At 41.0% G+C, this 16,547-nt stretch overlaps 2 protein-coding genes across 15 annotated transcripts in view; both read right to left on the reverse strand.

Annotated features, from left to right (window-relative positions):
* The window catches only part of ADAD1 (adenosine deaminase domain containing 1), a 34,511-nt gene extending 24,972 nt beyond the window's left edge, over nucleotides 1–9,539 (reverse strand). The window contains exons 1-10 of the mRNA XM_055798068.1: nucleotides 9,038–9,539; nucleotides 7,475–7,651; nucleotides 7,025–7,192; nucleotides 6,406–6,474; nucleotides 5,708–5,833; nucleotides 4,829–4,952; nucleotides 4,453–4,623; nucleotides 2,585–2,811; nucleotides 966–1,203; nucleotides 317–449 (exon numbers count right to left, since the gene is read on the reverse strand). Coding sequence (XP_055654043.1) covers nucleotides 317–449; nucleotides 966–1,203; nucleotides 2,585–2,811; nucleotides 4,453–4,623; nucleotides 4,829–4,952; nucleotides 5,708–5,833; nucleotides 6,406–6,474; nucleotides 7,025–7,192; nucleotides 7,475–7,651; nucleotides 9,038–9,539 — 1,935 coding nt within the window. The remainder of the gene's footprint in view (nucleotides 1–316; nucleotides 450–965; nucleotides 1,204–2,584; nucleotides 2,812–4,452; nucleotides 4,624–4,828; nucleotides 4,953–5,707; nucleotides 5,834–6,405; nucleotides 6,475–7,024; nucleotides 7,193–7,474; nucleotides 7,652–9,037) is intronic.
* A 458-nt stretch (nucleotides 9,540–9,997) lies between these two features.
* Nucleotides 9,998–16,547, reverse strand: part of BLTP1 (bridge-like lipid transfer protein family member 1) — a 125,136-nt gene continuing 118,586 nt past the window's right edge. For all 14 annotated transcript variants that reach the window (XM_055794858.1, XM_055794855.1, XM_055794856.1 and 11 more), the window contains 5 exons: nucleotides 15,804–16,007; nucleotides 15,119–15,313; nucleotides 14,099–14,233; nucleotides 12,493–12,658; nucleotides 9,998–10,709 (listed from right to left, as the gene is read on the reverse strand). In XM_055794858.1, coding sequence (XP_055650833.1) covers nucleotides 10,493–10,709; nucleotides 12,493–12,658; nucleotides 14,099–14,233; nucleotides 15,119–15,313; nucleotides 15,804–16,007 — 917 coding nt within the window. In that variant the 3' untranslated portion in view covers nucleotides 9,998–10,492. The remainder of the gene's footprint in view (nucleotides 10,710–12,492; nucleotides 12,659–14,098; nucleotides 14,234–15,118; nucleotides 15,314–15,803; nucleotides 16,008–16,547) is intronic.

Below are 16,547 nucleotides of genomic sequence, written 5' to 3' on the forward strand. Positions count from 1 at the left end.
TAAACTGCCTCCAACCTTCTTAATAGGAAACTATCTTACGTGACGAAAATGGGCAGCAACCTCCATACGCCAAGGCACAAAACACGGCAGATTTTCATAGAGAACGGTTCAAGATTATTCAGTAGATAAATTCTACTTGAAAACAGAAATGTCAGACATTCTCAGGCAAAGATTATAGGCACTATGAGAGATCCCACTGTTCAGGTAAAGTCATCAGCAAAATAGAAAGTCACCCCTGGCTACCAAATCAGCTTTGAGAGTAGCACTAAGAGACTCTCTTGCTAAAACTTCCTGCCTCTGCCACCCCCCAGCTTACCTTAGCTTCATGGTACATTGCAACTTGAAGCAAATCATTCCGTCCTGCTTCCTTAGCAAGCCATCTGAAGCGACTAAACATTGCTGCCTTGCAAAGGCGACTTGCCATATAAATACCAGTTTTGAATGGTGAACTACAGTCAAAATAAAGAGAGAATAATAAAACTCAGTAATACATTACAGGTATATTGCTTTGATCATTACAGGATTCCCCCCCTCTCCCCAATGCTTTGTGAATATGATCATATGATTCTACTTCCACTTTCAACACGCAAAGCTAATGCAAATCAGCAGCTATGAGAATTTAAACAAGTCAACCAACAACTGTTTTCAAAAGTGGAATTCATCTGAACTAGGAAGCTTATTGTTTTTCTGTATCGTGCAAACTAAAACACTCAGTACCATAGACAATGGAATAAAGATACCTCAATTCAAAGAGCTATTTAATGTCATGTCTTGGTTTCTCACTGTAAAGTTACAAGATCTTTAAAATTGTATCTCATCAGGTCACGAAACACAGGAGGAGTCTCTCTCATTTGGGTAATACTGTGGCCTCCACACATAGATTAAAAAAATCACTACTCCAGTGAGCTGGCACAAAACAATAAGGCTAACCATTATTTACAACATAACAAAGAGAAATTTCTAACCTTTCAATGGTTTTTCCATTTAATCCATCCACAACTTCCAGTGATCTATCTGGCAATGACCAATTCAAACTAAGAGACTTCTGTTTGAAGTCTACTTGAATCGGGTATGCAGCATTTACCATGTAAGTATGACATTTGTTGACCATATAAGGCATGGGAAGCTTTGATGTAAGTGTATCATCAACACGCTGGTTTATAGCTATTTCTAGCCCTCTTGTATCTTTGCAATTTCCATTTCCTATTAAGCAAAACAAAATCAAATTAAAAGAAGAAAAAATAAGAAAAAAATGAATGCAGATGTTTCCATTGGTCTACATAATATTCATTTTTCTACACAAAATTTGTGTTTGGAAGAACCAGTTCCAACATTCAGTTCATACAACAAAAACTGTTTCACAGTTTCTTCTCCAGAGGCATCATTATTTTCATGGGATGCCTCCTTTTTGGAACAATTATTCTTCATCAACTCTTTCCATTCCTTGCAGGAGACAGCATTAAAATAGAAGCTGCAACACAAACTTTCATGTTCTAGATTAGAAAATGTGCCAGTGAGTTTGCCCACATTACTCCATATCCAACAGTATTTCTGACTGCCGACTAACTAAGTATGCTTTGGTCCATAGCATCTCAAAGAACAGTCATAGAATTTCTATTAAATAGAAGGGCAATATATTATAGATCATTATGATTACTTTGAATACCACTTAAGTGAGCATATTAGAAGTTTTTCTATTTCTATTTAAAAGTGCCCAAATTTCCTCAGAAGGAACAGGCAGGCTTTCACCAGTTCTTGTAAGATCTTTTGGAGTGCTTCATAAACCTTGTTCCGTGCTAGAAAAAGAAAAGCTGCTACACCTTCCATGTCTGGGGAACTCAGACCATGTACCAAGTCTCATAGTACAAATATTAACAGGAACAAACACCTAAACATCTTCAGGATAATAGCCATTAATTTAATTCCAGCACATAAATAAAAGCTACTGAAATGACTTCTGATAATAGTACGGTCTTCCTGACTGCCGCTAAATCCTGAGAATTCACCCATCACCTTGGTAATCCCTATTCTTCAACATCTATTTGCATTAACCAATACCAAGGGGGAGGTGGCGGGGAGCACAGGCCATGAACACAACACAAAACTGAACAAAGACTTTCCAGTAGAGCTCGTAAGATACCCCAAGGTGAAACTGAGCACTTTCAGTTAAATACTGGCAGTTCTTCCACTGCTTGATTCTACAGTTACTTGACTTGTCACCTTAAAGTCACCATATTTGACTGAACAGTTGCCACAGCATGTGTCACACAGTATTTTCTCAACACCTAAAATTTAATTTGTTATAAAACAATGCTGAATTTCTTCTGTTACGCTAATACATAGTAAAGGAAGGGCAATCTAGCAAGCTAGAAAAAAAATGCATAAGGACAAAAAAGCAAGCCCGAGTTTTACATTAGAGCGTTTCAAAGATGAGCGGGAAAAACCCCACACTTAGTACCTTTTCAGGAAAATACTGTAATTCTTTAAAGAACCACCATGGTTTAGTTCATGTTTTATAAAATGTGGTCAAACTGGAACATGAAAACATACAAAGAAACCCCACTGAAATTCATATTATGCTTACCTACAAGAATACTGTTGATATACACTGGTTCAATGAAGTGACTCAGCAATGCTCCCTGAACACCAACCACTTCCCATTTTGTTAATTTATCACTAGCTGACATACTGCTTGTCCTATCAGTTCTATGTGGACAACAAACAGTTAGGTAAATCTTGCCTTCTACAGTCACATGGAGGTTCAGTTCTTCACGAGCTTCATAAGCATAGACAGATCCTGGATTGAGATACCTAAATTAAGACAAAATGAATTTCAGTGAGAAACCACTCTAATCAGAGGTTATTGCAAAGTGGCACCTAATACCGTTTCTCAAAAAGCAATTATCAACAGGCACATTGCGTTCATTCAGTATGTGAAAATTTTAGAAGCACCACATTCAGCTGCTCAAGCGACTAGGATACTGAAGTTGGTGTTTAACTAAGAAATGGTAGTTCAACCTAATTGTGCAAACACTGAAAGAGATCAGCACATGCTGCAAACAAGCTATCACTTTGTGTCTATACTACCACAGACGTTACTTGGATGCCGTTCATCTTTGAAAAAAGCAGCTGTAAGGTTGTTAATCCCCTTTAAAACAATTTACACTGCAATTCTTCAAAATATTTAAAACAAGGAGTTGCAACACATTAGGGAGACGAAACAGCAATTGTTCTGAAGCAAAACAAATTTTTCCTCCTTAACTACACAGGGATAAGAAGTCAAAGCCTGAAGCTTTGAGCTAACTCTCCCCAGTTTTATCATAACTTACAAAGTTATGATCACAGGTGCTTTTGCTTTACTACTTTATTAGAAAGCAAAAATTTAGTTCTGGCTTAAGTAACATACTACCACCTGTTCTAAGTGGTCATATTTTGCTACTCAGCGGACTGCTTGCAAGTAGCTCCCTTCTAAAAACAGTCTTTAAATAACTCTATACATAAGCAAACTGCTGTATAAGAATACTTCCCAGAGTTTGTTTCAAGAGAGCACAGACCAGAATTGCCAAAAAGCAAGAGAATAAGCACTGACACTGCGATCCATCAACTACAACAGAGCAGCTCACAAAGAGCACCCAGTCTCACCAGCTATTTCTGTGTAAGAGCGGGCTGTGAACTGAACATCATCTGAAGCCTTCTGCAGGTCTAACAAGAGGGGCTCCTCCCCCTGTCAGCACAGCTTGCAATACACTGCTCTACCTTCCCAGCACCCAAACACAGTATGAAAGCTGCTAGCTGTCTCACTTATACAAAAAATTTATGACTGGCTGATTTTCAGGGACATCATTCCACTGTACCACTGTAAGGGAACACAAAATAACGTTGCTCATAGTAACCTTGTAAAGCAGTGACTGCTGCTGCTAAGTGTCAAAGCTATTAAAGCCTTCAAAAATTTAACAAAAGTTTAGAAGTGTAAAGATAAGCATAGAAGTGTATTTGTCCCATCAAGTTTCTCTTGTTACCTTTTTTCTACAAAGCAGAGCAGGAACCTACTGCTTCAGTTCAAGGTTTTTTATAGCCTAGGCCCATGGTGCAAAGGATGACATTCAGTCACCACATCCACTTGCTCAGTGGTTAAATTAATGACTTATTAGTATTTTAAGAGTATCTTGGGAGGGGGGTTAACTGCTAAGTGGGTATCTGTAACAAACAAAGAATCGTTCTGAAGCTATAACCCACGTAAAAGGCTTCTGTATTGTCACATTGAGCTGTATCTCATACACTGATCACTATCACCCTGCACTATAATGCTTGCAAAACATGAAAAAAACCCACAGAATAGCCCCCCCCATATTAGAAACATGTAACAAGGCATATTTTCCACACTCACAAATATGTTTGTCACTGCAGATAAATATTCCACTACAACACCTCTGAAAACACAAAGGCACTTACACCGGTGATTTTAACTGAGCCGTTCCTTTTGGAAGCTGATTTATGTAGAGATAGATAGCCGTATTTTGCTTTAGGGTAAGCAGCTTCGAGCCTGGTGGTGCGTGAAATACAGATTTTTCTGTCCTTGCTGGATTTTCATTATAGAACAGCAAAAGATGCCTATAAAAATATCTAAAAAGAAAGCATCAAGGCAAGCACAAAATACACTACTTAGTTTACAAATACACTGACATTCACATTTTATTCACACAATTTGAAAATAATCCAGAAGGTACTAACTATAAAATGCAAGTTCAGTTATACTGACATTTGTGAAAGTAAAACTGAGAACTGTCTGCAAGAGAACTGGTAAAACTATTTGTACACACATTCTTACCTAAGTAGAGAACGTCTTGCAGTAACAATGGCATGGCTGTCATGCAACACTCTTCCACAAGGTTGAAAGCACTGACTGTAATTACAGTCTCCTGTTCCTAAAGCTACAACTTCATGCCGTCCACCTCAAAAAAAAAAGCAAACCAAAGATAAAAAAACAACAAAACCCCACTGCATTTATTTTTACATGACTGTGGTGGGTTAAACTTGTCTGGCTGCCAGGTGCCCACCAAGTCACTCTCTCACATCCCCCATCCCCCAGCAAGTTAGACTCTATGATCTTTAAAGGTCTTCTCCAACCTAAATGATCCTATAAAAAAATAAAATAAAAAAGCTCATAGGTCAAGGCAAGCGCAGGCAGGTTGCTTGCCATTCACCACCATGTGCAAAACAGTCAGCCTGGGGAAGATTAATTTAATTTATTGCCAATTAAAGTAGGACAGTGAGAAACAAAACTAAAAGTAAAACCAGCTTCCCCCTACTCCCCCCTTCCTCCCAGGCTCAACTTCACTCCTGACTCCTCTACCTCCTCTCCTCCCTGCTTGAGCCGCGCAGGACTACTGGGAAGCATCCATTCCTACATGTTGTCTCTGTTGCTCCTTCCTCCTCACGCACCTTCCCCACTCCAGCATGTGGCCTATATAGCTGGTCTATAGAGCCTTGCTCCTCTTTTGAGGCAGCACAAGGAAACACTTATGTAGGTCTTGGATATTTGTACCACTGTAGCAGTTATACATTGTGACAGAGCCATCAGAACAAAGTATGTTAAAGAAGGAGAACTACCCCTTTACCAGCTCCAAAATGCGTTAATCTAAGGCTCTCTGGGAACACAAACAGCCTGTTTTCTGTCCCCCAACACTCACTATCAAAACAGACTTGCCTTTTTCAATGATGAAGGCAGCCAGTGAGCTGCCACAACTTCGGTACTCGGGATGCTTGGCAGTCAGTCTGTTAAATACTTCTTGAACTGTTTGTGGAAGTTTTTGATGTATAAGCTGTTCTCCTCCTAAATATAATAAAAGCCAGGAAAACACAAATTTGTCAGGCAGTGTGTTGTGGGGGGAAAGAGGACACACAGACACAGGACGATGACAATAGACATGATCAGTCGCTTAGCAAACTATAAATGTAAATACATGGTAGAAGCATATCAACACACTTTTGGGATTCTGAAGACTACCACGATAGAGATGAATAAATAAAGAACAGGAATATCTGAACACTTTATGCTTTTATTATTCATGGTAGGACATCAGGAATGTGGATCAAGTCTGATCATCTACTTCACGCAGTATTTTGAGTAAGGACAGAAATTGTTTCCATCACAATCATTTCACCACTTTAAGCAATTTACTGGAGTTGTGTCTGATTGTAGACCCGACAGTCAGTCTCCTACTATAGTGACACTAATTCTTACAGCATTTTCAAAGACATGTTTACAATAACAGTAACTTCACTGAGATCAACTAAAGGTGTTAAAATGTTAAAAAGAAAAAAAAAGGGGGGGGCAGGGTGGCAGAGAAGCAAGCATTTGCTGGGTAGTTTGAATCAATAGAGAAGAACAAGACTACTCCTTACCAAAGCAGATCCTTGATACACAAACAGGGTTTGCTGGAGTCCAAGGCTCGGCAGGAATATGGGGAGGATCTAAGAATTCAACAAAATTTCAAACTGTGATGGAAATTCTAAATTTCAAACATGGATCTCACACTATTTCCAGAAAGTTAAAAGTTTCCAATTCTCTAAGAATTTTCTTTTGTGACTTTGAAATCCTTGTAAGCACAGAACCGTTTAGGCAGCAACCCTTAAAATAAGATAAATGTTATGGTAGCTCAATTCTTTTGAAAGTAGTAACTCAGTGTTGAAGACTTTTAATCACAAAAATTCAAAACCACATAGATCAACTCCACATTGCTGTTACCTAGTGAGTAGCAAATCAAGGACAACAGCAACAAATAAATTAATTCCTTCAGTATTCTGCACTCTGCTACAAAGTGATGCAACTCCTAATACACAAAAGACAATGGAAAAAAACAGTTTCAGAACCATACAACAAGTAGCTCTGCCTAAAGGATTCAAGAAAACTGACAGAGGCCCTGATACGGAAGCATTTAATAAAACTACACAGAGGTTTTGCATAGGAAAACCTTAAGCCATGCTTTTCAAGTTCTTATTAGGTATTGCTAAGAATATTTACCTGATTTTTCAAAAACCTTTGCCCCTCGATGTTCCAAGTTAAGTAGCTCATCAAGAGCCAGTTTAGCTGCATTGAATTTAGATTCCTTCTTGTTTTTCCCAAGTCCAGTCTTGTAGCAAACACCATCTATCACCGCACAAAAGGCAAAATAAGGACATATGATATTGCCTTTAAAGGAGGAAAAAACCCAGACATAATTAGTGACATTATTTTAATTATTCATCTGTAGCTTTATGTGCTTATATTCATTCCAGGGACAAGCAGAAAACAAGGAAGACAATTGTAGCAAAATACAATTCAAAGCTTTCACCTCCACAAGAACATTGGCAGCTTTCACTTTATGCACTTTTCACAGCATTCTGGTAGCAGCCAGAATTTTATATGATTCACCTGATCAAATTCTATACCTCAAGGACAAGCAAGTATTACTTTAAGAAATGAAGTACTTACCTGCCATGCCAGTTTCTTTCAGTTCCAGTTGTGCGTGGTGCATTTGCGCAAACTGATGCAAGGCAGATACTGGGTTCATTGCTCCCTGTTCATATCTTGCAATGAAGTCCTCAATGTCTTTCTTTGCAGGAAGTGCTGCCAATGGTGGAGCACAGGCTGCTTTCAAAATAAAAGGTTCTGAAACAAAATTTAAAAAAGGACTGAACACACTTGCTTTTTAGATGCTGCTTAGAAGAACAAAAACATTGACTCAAGCTCTATTGCTTTGTACTGATTTCTACACTGACACTAGCAATTCTGAAATGGCGCGTACCTCCTTTTTTAAAGCATCAAAGCTTTTACTTTGAGTACTAAATCTACTCTGAATACAATCAGATGTTACATGTCAAAAGAACATATATTCCCGTTCCCCTCCCTTGCAAACCAGCAACCAAATGGAAGTTGCTGATGGCAGATTCAAAACAATGGAGCCCATGGTTTTTCACACAAAACTGTGAAACTGTGCAACTCTGTGCCTTAAGACACCACAGAAGTTTTGGCAACCATGCACGCTATTCAAAAAGCAGGTAACTCATTCAAAGAAAAAGAAACACACCCACAAAGAACTGCTGAATACAGAAACAGCACCTCTGGCCAAAACATGGCAAGAGCTGCACTGCGCTGCACTCCCACACCAACGGTCCCCCCCACGCCCAATATTACCCACACCAGGAACCAGGACAGCGGTGGGGTGGGTTATTCCATCTGTCCTAGCACTGAGCCCTTATGCTCTTCAGTAAACAATGTGAAGCAATTCAGCCAAGTCATAAGAGGCTTCTACGAAATCTGAGGGGTCCTGAGGCAAACCTACTCTTCTGAGTTTTACAAGAAAGACAAATTCTTCCAAGGAGCACACTACTATCTGGACAGTTGTCTTTGATGTGGAGGTCTCCCACAGAATAACCAATTAACATTTCCTGCAGCATCTGCTTCTGTGAAGGAACGATGTGTTCTTTCAGATTTAAGAGAAAAAACCAAGTCTTTTTCGCTGTATCAACTCAAGGATGGATGGAATCTCCAGCCTCAAGACTACCACATACACACGCGCAAGCACATCCCAGCCATGAACTAAAATAAACAGTTATCTCCAAGTGTCATCAATAGGTACCTTTACCTCGATACAGCTATTCAGAAAAGAAATAATTCAGAATACATCCTAGGGTATCTAGAACTGCAGTTAAAGCTGTTTTTCAATGAACTCTACGAAAATTCATGCAGCAGCACAACTCCTGTATTCTGGCAGCCTCTACAGCACTGTTAATGTACGACATGGAATTTGTAACAATGAGATGTTGCAGACTACCCTGCCTAACCCACAACAAATCTCTAACAAAGTACCAGCACGGAAGGACGGAGATAGAAGGTCACCCAATGCTGGAGAAGTCATTTAAGAAAATACTGTGGTAAAAAAGAGTGGCAGAGGGCTGCAACCTTAAAAAAAAAAAAAAGGTCGTTAAGTTACTTTCGCTAGCATTAAAAGTGCATTTCAATAGCTAATCCCTTCGTATCAACCTAAAGCCATACCTAACTTTTGCATCACCTCTGGTGCGGTGCCCCTGTGAGGCGGCTGCCGCTTGGGCCTCACAACAGCGGGCCGGGCGGGCTCCCTCAGCGGCGGCTGCCTGGGGGCCGCGGCGGGCCGGGCGGGCTCCCTCAGCGGCGGCTGCCTGGGGGCCGCGGCGGGCCGGGCGGGCTCCCTCAGCGGCGGCTGCCTGGGGGCCGCGGCGGGCCGGGCGGGCTCCCTCAGCGGCGGCTGCCTGGGGGCCGCGGCGGGCCGGGCGGGCTCCCTCAGCGGCGGCTGCCTGGGGGCCGCGGCGGGCCGGGCGGGCTCCCTCAGCGGCGGCTGCCTGGGGGCCGCGGCGGGCCGGGCGGGCTCCCTCAGCGGCGGCTGCCTGGGGGCCGCGGCGGGCCGGGCGGGCTCCCTCAGCGGCGGCTGCCTGGGGGCCGCGGCGGGCCGGGTGCCCCCCGGCGCCGGGCCAGGGCCGGGGGCGCCAGGGCTCGGCGGCCGCCCGCCGCCGCTGCTCATGCCTGGGCCGCCTCAGGAGGCCGGGCGGTGGAGTGACAGGACGCGGGAGCCGCGCCGCACACTGCGCTTCGCTTCTGGCAGCTCTTCCCTTTCGCCCTCCGCGACCCCGGCTCGGCAGCAGCCTTCCCTCACAACTCACGGCGCCCGGCCGCCAAGCGGCTGGAAGAAAAAAGGGCGGCGGGACGGCTAGCCCTCGAGGGACCGAGGCAATTACCGCGGCCGGTCCCGCCCAGCTCTCCAGCAGCAGCGGGCGCTGGAGGGCGGGAAAAGGCAGGCGCGCGCCTCGCTTCAGCCGCGGAGGGCGGGAAGAGGCGGCGGAGGGCGGGAAGAGGCGGTCCTTGCCGCCCGCCCGTCCCTGCCATGCCAAGTTATGCCAAAAGCAGTTCCTTGATTAAACAAACAAATACCACGACCACCCCCCACCCCACCCCCCCCACCCCCCAAAAAAAGGGCCCCTGTACAATAGTTAAATTTTATTACAAGTGTAATAAACTTAATGATTTTTTTTTAGCACTAAGGCAATCACAGTTTCATAAGTTATATATATATATATGTATACAATTTACACAAGTCTACATTGACAAATCAATTACCAGTCACATCAACGAGGGGTTTGTGTTATGGCAAATAAAGTTTATGAAAATTCACAGTTAATCTGCAAGTATTTTAAAGATGCAGGAATCATATTGCACGTAAGAAAACGGTGGATGCCGAGGAGCAGATTTACAGTGTTCCAGCTATTCCTTCACAGAATGTACATTGGTCATCATCATGCAAAAACTTCAAATACAGAATGGTATCATGTACCACGGTAAACAGTTACTCACAATGTAAGTTTTAAATAGAGTAGCAAAAAAGCTGTTAGGTTTCTCTTTAAACCATATTTAAATTCTTAAAATATCATAAAACACTTTGATAAAATCAAACGGAATTACAGTTGTCACATTATCTTCTTAGTATTCTTCCTTGTCTTTTCCTTTCTTTTCCTTTTCATCCTGTAGTGCAGTACCGAGTTTCTTTATAAGGACTGACAACACTTTGTCCAAAGGATCCATGACACCGCGCTGCAGCCACTTGGGAATAGTAGTCCTCGCATGGTGAAAGCCCAGCTTCTGGAGGATGTAGTCAACGCCAACAGGATCAATTTTTCTCCCAGTCCATGATATTAATCTAGAAAACAATAAACAGGGGACAATCTCAAATATATAAATATAGCCCCTGGCACTTGTGCAAACAAACATCTATTTTTACCATTGTTACCCCTGACCCACTTGCATCCAACGGGCATGGCTTCAAACTTAATGTACACAGGTAAGCTGAAGATGACCAATGGAATGACCTTTCAAAGGAAGAGGATGCTCAAGGAGGCAAAAAACCAGGACCAGGCTGCCTCCAGACGATGTTTGAACCCATGCATGCTTACTGCTAACACAAAATGCCCACTGTCAGGATTTCTTTGGCCTGCATTGATTTGTTGTTTCAATACGTGAATGAACACTGAGGTCCTCCAGCAGTGTCAGCAGAGGTGAAAAAACCAAACCAACCCCAACACAGAGAAAAGTCATTTTCAGCGATTAAAAGTGTATATTGAGAGCAGCAAGTTGCTGCTGTACACGCTGTTCTTTTGTGGTCAGTTGAAACTGCCATATAGCAAGTAGTACATGATACTTTTTTTATTTTAAGGTGACTGCTTAAAGAAGTCTTAAAGAACTGGAATGCTGAAAATGAAAATCTGCAAGATGAAAAAATACACGGCAGAAAGTGAATGGACTGCCGTAGCACAGAGTGAAACACGGTAATCTGTGGTCCTTAATGAGCTTAATTTTACTGTATCCTAATTTTGAAGAACCTCCAACAGGATCTTTAATCTCTGTAATTTCTAATCTAGATATTAACTGATGCAATAGATAATTGTGTTATCCAACACTTGTCATGTCCTGTAGCCGGTATCTTTCATAGCAGTGCTAACAGCCAAAGACAAATCCGTAACACATCTGTGCACAAAGTTTGGGCCAAGCTGACTCTAAAGCGTAATCAGAGATGATGCTAAAAACTGTAAATTTCACTAAGGCAGAGATATAGAAAAATAACATCAAGTATGACTCATCAAAATGACACTCATTGCTAAGTCTGCAAGACTATGCAGCCTTTTTAGCTGCAAGCATTTCATCAAGAGGGAGAGAGCAGCAGCTGGAGTATAGATGCGAGTAATGAGTTTAATTATTGCTTCTTAATTAAACACATCCATGTAGTTATTCTGTTTTTCCCATGAGGCTTTCATTTCTCCTCTATAAAAACAGCTGGGAGATGGTGTGAGCAGTGTAATGACAGTACGCCCAGAACATCAACTCCCAGATTTTGAGTTGTTAGTTTAGTAGGGAACCTTTACTGGGTTTGGTTTCTTACTCCTTGTTCTCCCACAGACCTGTGTCCTTTAATAGCAAGAGAATACTAGTGTAAGGTTGTCACTTGTACAGCAGATTTCATTTGAGGTTGACCTGATTATCCCTTAGGCAGGAAAGGAAACTCAGCCACGTGTCAATTAATGGACTAACAGATTTTTTTCTTGCCAGCATCTCATGGGAAGTCTGCAGTACAGTAAGTAGATTGCTTTCCTCCTATTCTTACCTAGGAACAGTTTTACATCCTAAAAGCTCCATTGGCCTAACTCAAGATAACTTTAAAGCTATCTGGATAACTTTAAAGATTACTTCAAACGTTTTAAAGTAGCCTAACATGGTCCCACAAAATCTTAGTCATCTGTTCAGAGCAGAGTTCACCATGTATTAATCCATTTAGTCCATTTTTATTGTTAGATCTACAATATCCATGTCCACATGATCAATCCTTTTAGGAGCTGAACAGCATCAACTTGGAAACACATGTCATTTGCAGGACAGTACCCACAGGTAAGATGCACAGACAAGAGAGTGCAGGTAAGCCTGCTTGTTACCTGAGTGTGGGTTCCAAATGCCAAGTATTGCACATAAATTCTCTCCAGTCGACTGTAGTGTAAGTAATGCTTTCCTCCGCCTCTTTGTCAGCGGAGCTGTCATCTAGAACACCAACGGAGTTTTTCTGTCCTGGACGAGCAGCCAAAATGCGAGGAGGAAAAATTGCTACAAAACAGAAAGAGGGAAAACCCCACCCCAAGTCAGTTACAAGCATCTCACTTGAATTCTCTTTGCACATCATTTAAATAAAAGAAAAGCACAAATTAAAAAAAAAAAACAACACACCACCTTGTGGTTTGGTTTTACAGAATTTCTGGCAAACAGCTTTGATTTGAATAAAGTGCTAGTAAAAAATATCTTATGAAAACTGTAATAGACACTGGATAATACTGGAATGTGGGATTCTTCCTTCTCTCTGCCAGCCCAAGGCATCCAGATACAGGGGCTTTCTTCCAAATTCAATTCAACAAAGCATATATATTACATTCCATAAACGAAGTACGGACACACTCCTGGTATAGAGTATTTTTATGGACTGACAGAGTGTAGTCTCTGAGAAGGAGGACGGCGGGGGAATAGTTAAGTTAAATCTTTGTCCTGAGGCATCAAGAGGACAACCTGAACCCAGCTCTTATTGTTTATTCATCTTAAGCCTGCAAAAAAATCTCTGTTTGGTGCACTTCACAAATACATCAAACTCACTTGTCTTCAATTTGCTTTTCTTCGCAAAGACCACACATTGCTTAAGAATGCATGCACCAAATTTCAATGCTGCAACTGAACATATTCACATGGAAAAGGTAAAGCATTCTGAAGTCTGAAAAATGCATGTCTCAAAAGAAACACCACTGATGAAAGGACTGCAATACAAGTAATGTAGCTTCCTAAAGCAGTTTGCATCTGCACATAACATCTTACAAAAGGAAAGTTAAACTAAACACCAGGTGTCAAAACAGGAGCATGATTATGACTTGTAGTAACCAGCACAAGCTCATCAATAGTGGGTAAGGAACAGAAATGCAGGAGTATGTCTGTTCTCTGCAGCACACTCCATGTAAGTGCTGCAATGGAGCTGAGCTGACTGAATGGTTTTTGAACAACCTACTGTGCCCACGCAGTGTAGCAAAGCGTGCCTCACTGAGTACAGCTCCCTACACAGTGGTGGCACGTCAGTGTAGTGATACTACAAAGCTTTTAAGTTTGCCTGCAACCACTCTGCTTCCATTCCTACAGGAGCTGACTTAAAATCAGCTCAAGTATTTTCTGAACATTGTTACGCATTTTGAGAAGTGCCAAACTACCTCTTGGCTTTCAGTCCAAAATAACCCAGAAAAACCTTTTTGTTATTGTATGGTTAAATTTCACTTATCAGTGATTGAAAGAGCTAACTATCATTTCATAGCATGAAGTTCAGGTTTCAAGAATAATTAATAATATTTCTGATTATTTCAATGGCAGCAAAGTTAGGCTTAACTTTTTTAAAATTAAATCAATTTTTAACAAGTCAGCTCTTCATAAAAAGTATGATTTATTTCCTACTGAATAGTCTGACAACTGCAGATTGTCACACAAGTGTTACCTTTTGTGGTAAAGGAAACAACTTACCTTTTTCTTTTTCTTTTAGATAAGCAGATACCAAGTCATGCAGAAACATAATCAGTTCAGCATCCATAGTCACACAAATGTGGTCTGTAAATTCAGTTACTACACTGCACTCCACCTTTGGTTTAACACTTGTATCTACAGTCAGATAAAAGCAGTATTAATACGCTTCTAAGTACAGATGGTATACATAAAAGTACACAGAACGTGAACACAACAAATTTGAAAATGATACTGCTCTTACTGAACCAGAGACTCAGAGAGGAAGGACCACAATTAAGAGCTGTGTTTAGCAGCCTCAGCACTTTTTAAACAGTTTTCCCATCAAAGTAACATCTGGTATTTTGTAAAAGATATTGAAAATAAAGAAATACTACCGTGTACCAACCCTGATCATGCTCAACATGGAAACTCAAACTAGAGCAGTTACCTAGTGCTTGTGCTACACTGTCAGTGCATGATTTTAGACAATAAGAAAACCTAATAGCAGATTTTGCTAGTTTGGCTATTAAAAAACAACCAAAACCCAAGAGGTTGACTTATCCAGCAGAATTATGCAGGATCAGGTATGGAGTAAAACCACAGCTGAGCCAAAATAACCACCTACATTTATGTCTTATACCTTCAGAATTCTTATTTCCCACTAGTTCCAACTGCATCTGAAGATAACATTTTGAAAAGAGCATAAAATGTAGGTACCCATCTCGTGTTCTGTTTTTCAGAATGGCCCTCTTTTAAAATATTTTAATAAGAAAAACAACCCTCTAAAAACAGCCAACCATGCTGAAATGTTCATATTATTTATCTTAGGAAGTTTTTTTCTATAGTGACCAGTCTCTGGACTAGATCTTTACTTTCTCAGCAGAACTCCCTCCACGTATTTTTACGAAATGATACCCTTTCTTGCAGATCTGCAGTAATTCTCAGATTAAATCCTCTTCTTTTAGCACAGTAGCTTTGTATTTAACTCCTCATTTATGACAAATAGCTTCGGACCAAGAAAAAACAAACTGTTTACTGCACCTTGTAACGAAGGCTCCTGAGGCTCTTGAACGTGAATGGATTTAAAATCCAGCTGCATCCTTGGCAATGCAAAGATGGTTTCAGTTTCATGGTTGTAACTGGAGCCACCTCTGAAGCCACTTAGCAAGCTTGAGCTTTTCACTGTTGTGCTGCTCTCTGGGTTGTTAGCATCAACATTTCGAAGCAGGTTTAGCTCTACATGAACAGGAAATTGCTGAATTCAGTAGTCTTTATTAAAAAATGGTTCTTGTCAGCACTGAGGGTGACAAATTTTCACAAAATGCATCTCATAACAAGAAGGAAAGAAGTGTCAGAACCACAACATCCAAGCACTTCTAAGAATCTTTGCTAGTTTTTTGGAAGCTTAAAGTCCATATTAAAGGAGGAAAAGACTGGAACTACTGCAAGGCCAGATACATAAACATGCTGTACATTAACAAAACATTCTGGCTTTACTGCACAGTTTGAAAAAGGACTTGGCTCAGTAACACCTCCAGCTGTTCAGCATATTGCTATGCTTCATTCCACAGTTCACCATAAGGTTCCCAAGAAGAAACAGCTTACATCATTTCAAATTCCCTTCTCCCTGTAGCCTGCTTGAAATTTAGCAGCTGTTGAACAGCACCATCTGTACTGCCTGGCAAGCAGACAGATCCCAAAACTTAATGAACATTAATAATCTAACCTTCATTCCTTGTGGCTGTAACATAATTGAACCATTCTTTCACGCTGGCAACACCATGTGGGGGGTTTTCATGGCGGCGCCTCGTGATCTTTGTGATTGTCGCCATAGGGCTTTCGAGGGCTCCACACGGTTTGGTGACCATAGTGTTATGGCCCAAATGGAAGTCCAGGGTTTGCACAATATATGTGGAGTGTTCACTAGTACCTGCATTGAAGGTGTGGGCAGCATAGGGTAAGACAGAGGGGAAAAAAAAAAAGAGAAAAAAAAAAGAGAGAAAAAAAAAAAAAAAAAGGAAAAGCAGCTTGGTAAGGGTGGCAGGATTTTTCCTCTCCTTGCACAGGTATATAACATGAATAACCAGTATGGCAGTGGCAGTAAAAACTGGTATGAAGCTTGCAAACAACAGAAAAATTAAATCCTCATTAGCTACAGGCAGTAGAAACTTCACAATATGAAGACAAATATAAGCAATAAGACAATCAAAATTCATCATACAGAAACACAAGGAGTACATAAACACAGACATGCAATCAACAAGGCCAACAATCCACTTTGTAGGCACGTTATCAGGGATATATCTAGTATATTTGAAAATGTACTTTGCATTATTCCACAGATAAATCAAACTGCTAAAGATGGAGAGGGAACAAGTTATTATTTTAGGTAAGCAGTAAATTTTGGGGAAAAAAATCTTGAATTGCAACTTAAAAGAAGATAAGCTTTCCTTTGATTTCTTCTCACCTA

This window comes from Falco peregrinus, chromosome 2 (assembly GCF_023634155.1).
Source record: "Falco peregrinus isolate bFalPer1 chromosome 2, bFalPer1.pri, whole genome shotgun sequence".
NCBI lineage: Eukaryota > Metazoa > Chordata > Aves > Falconiformes > Falconidae > Falco > Falco peregrinus.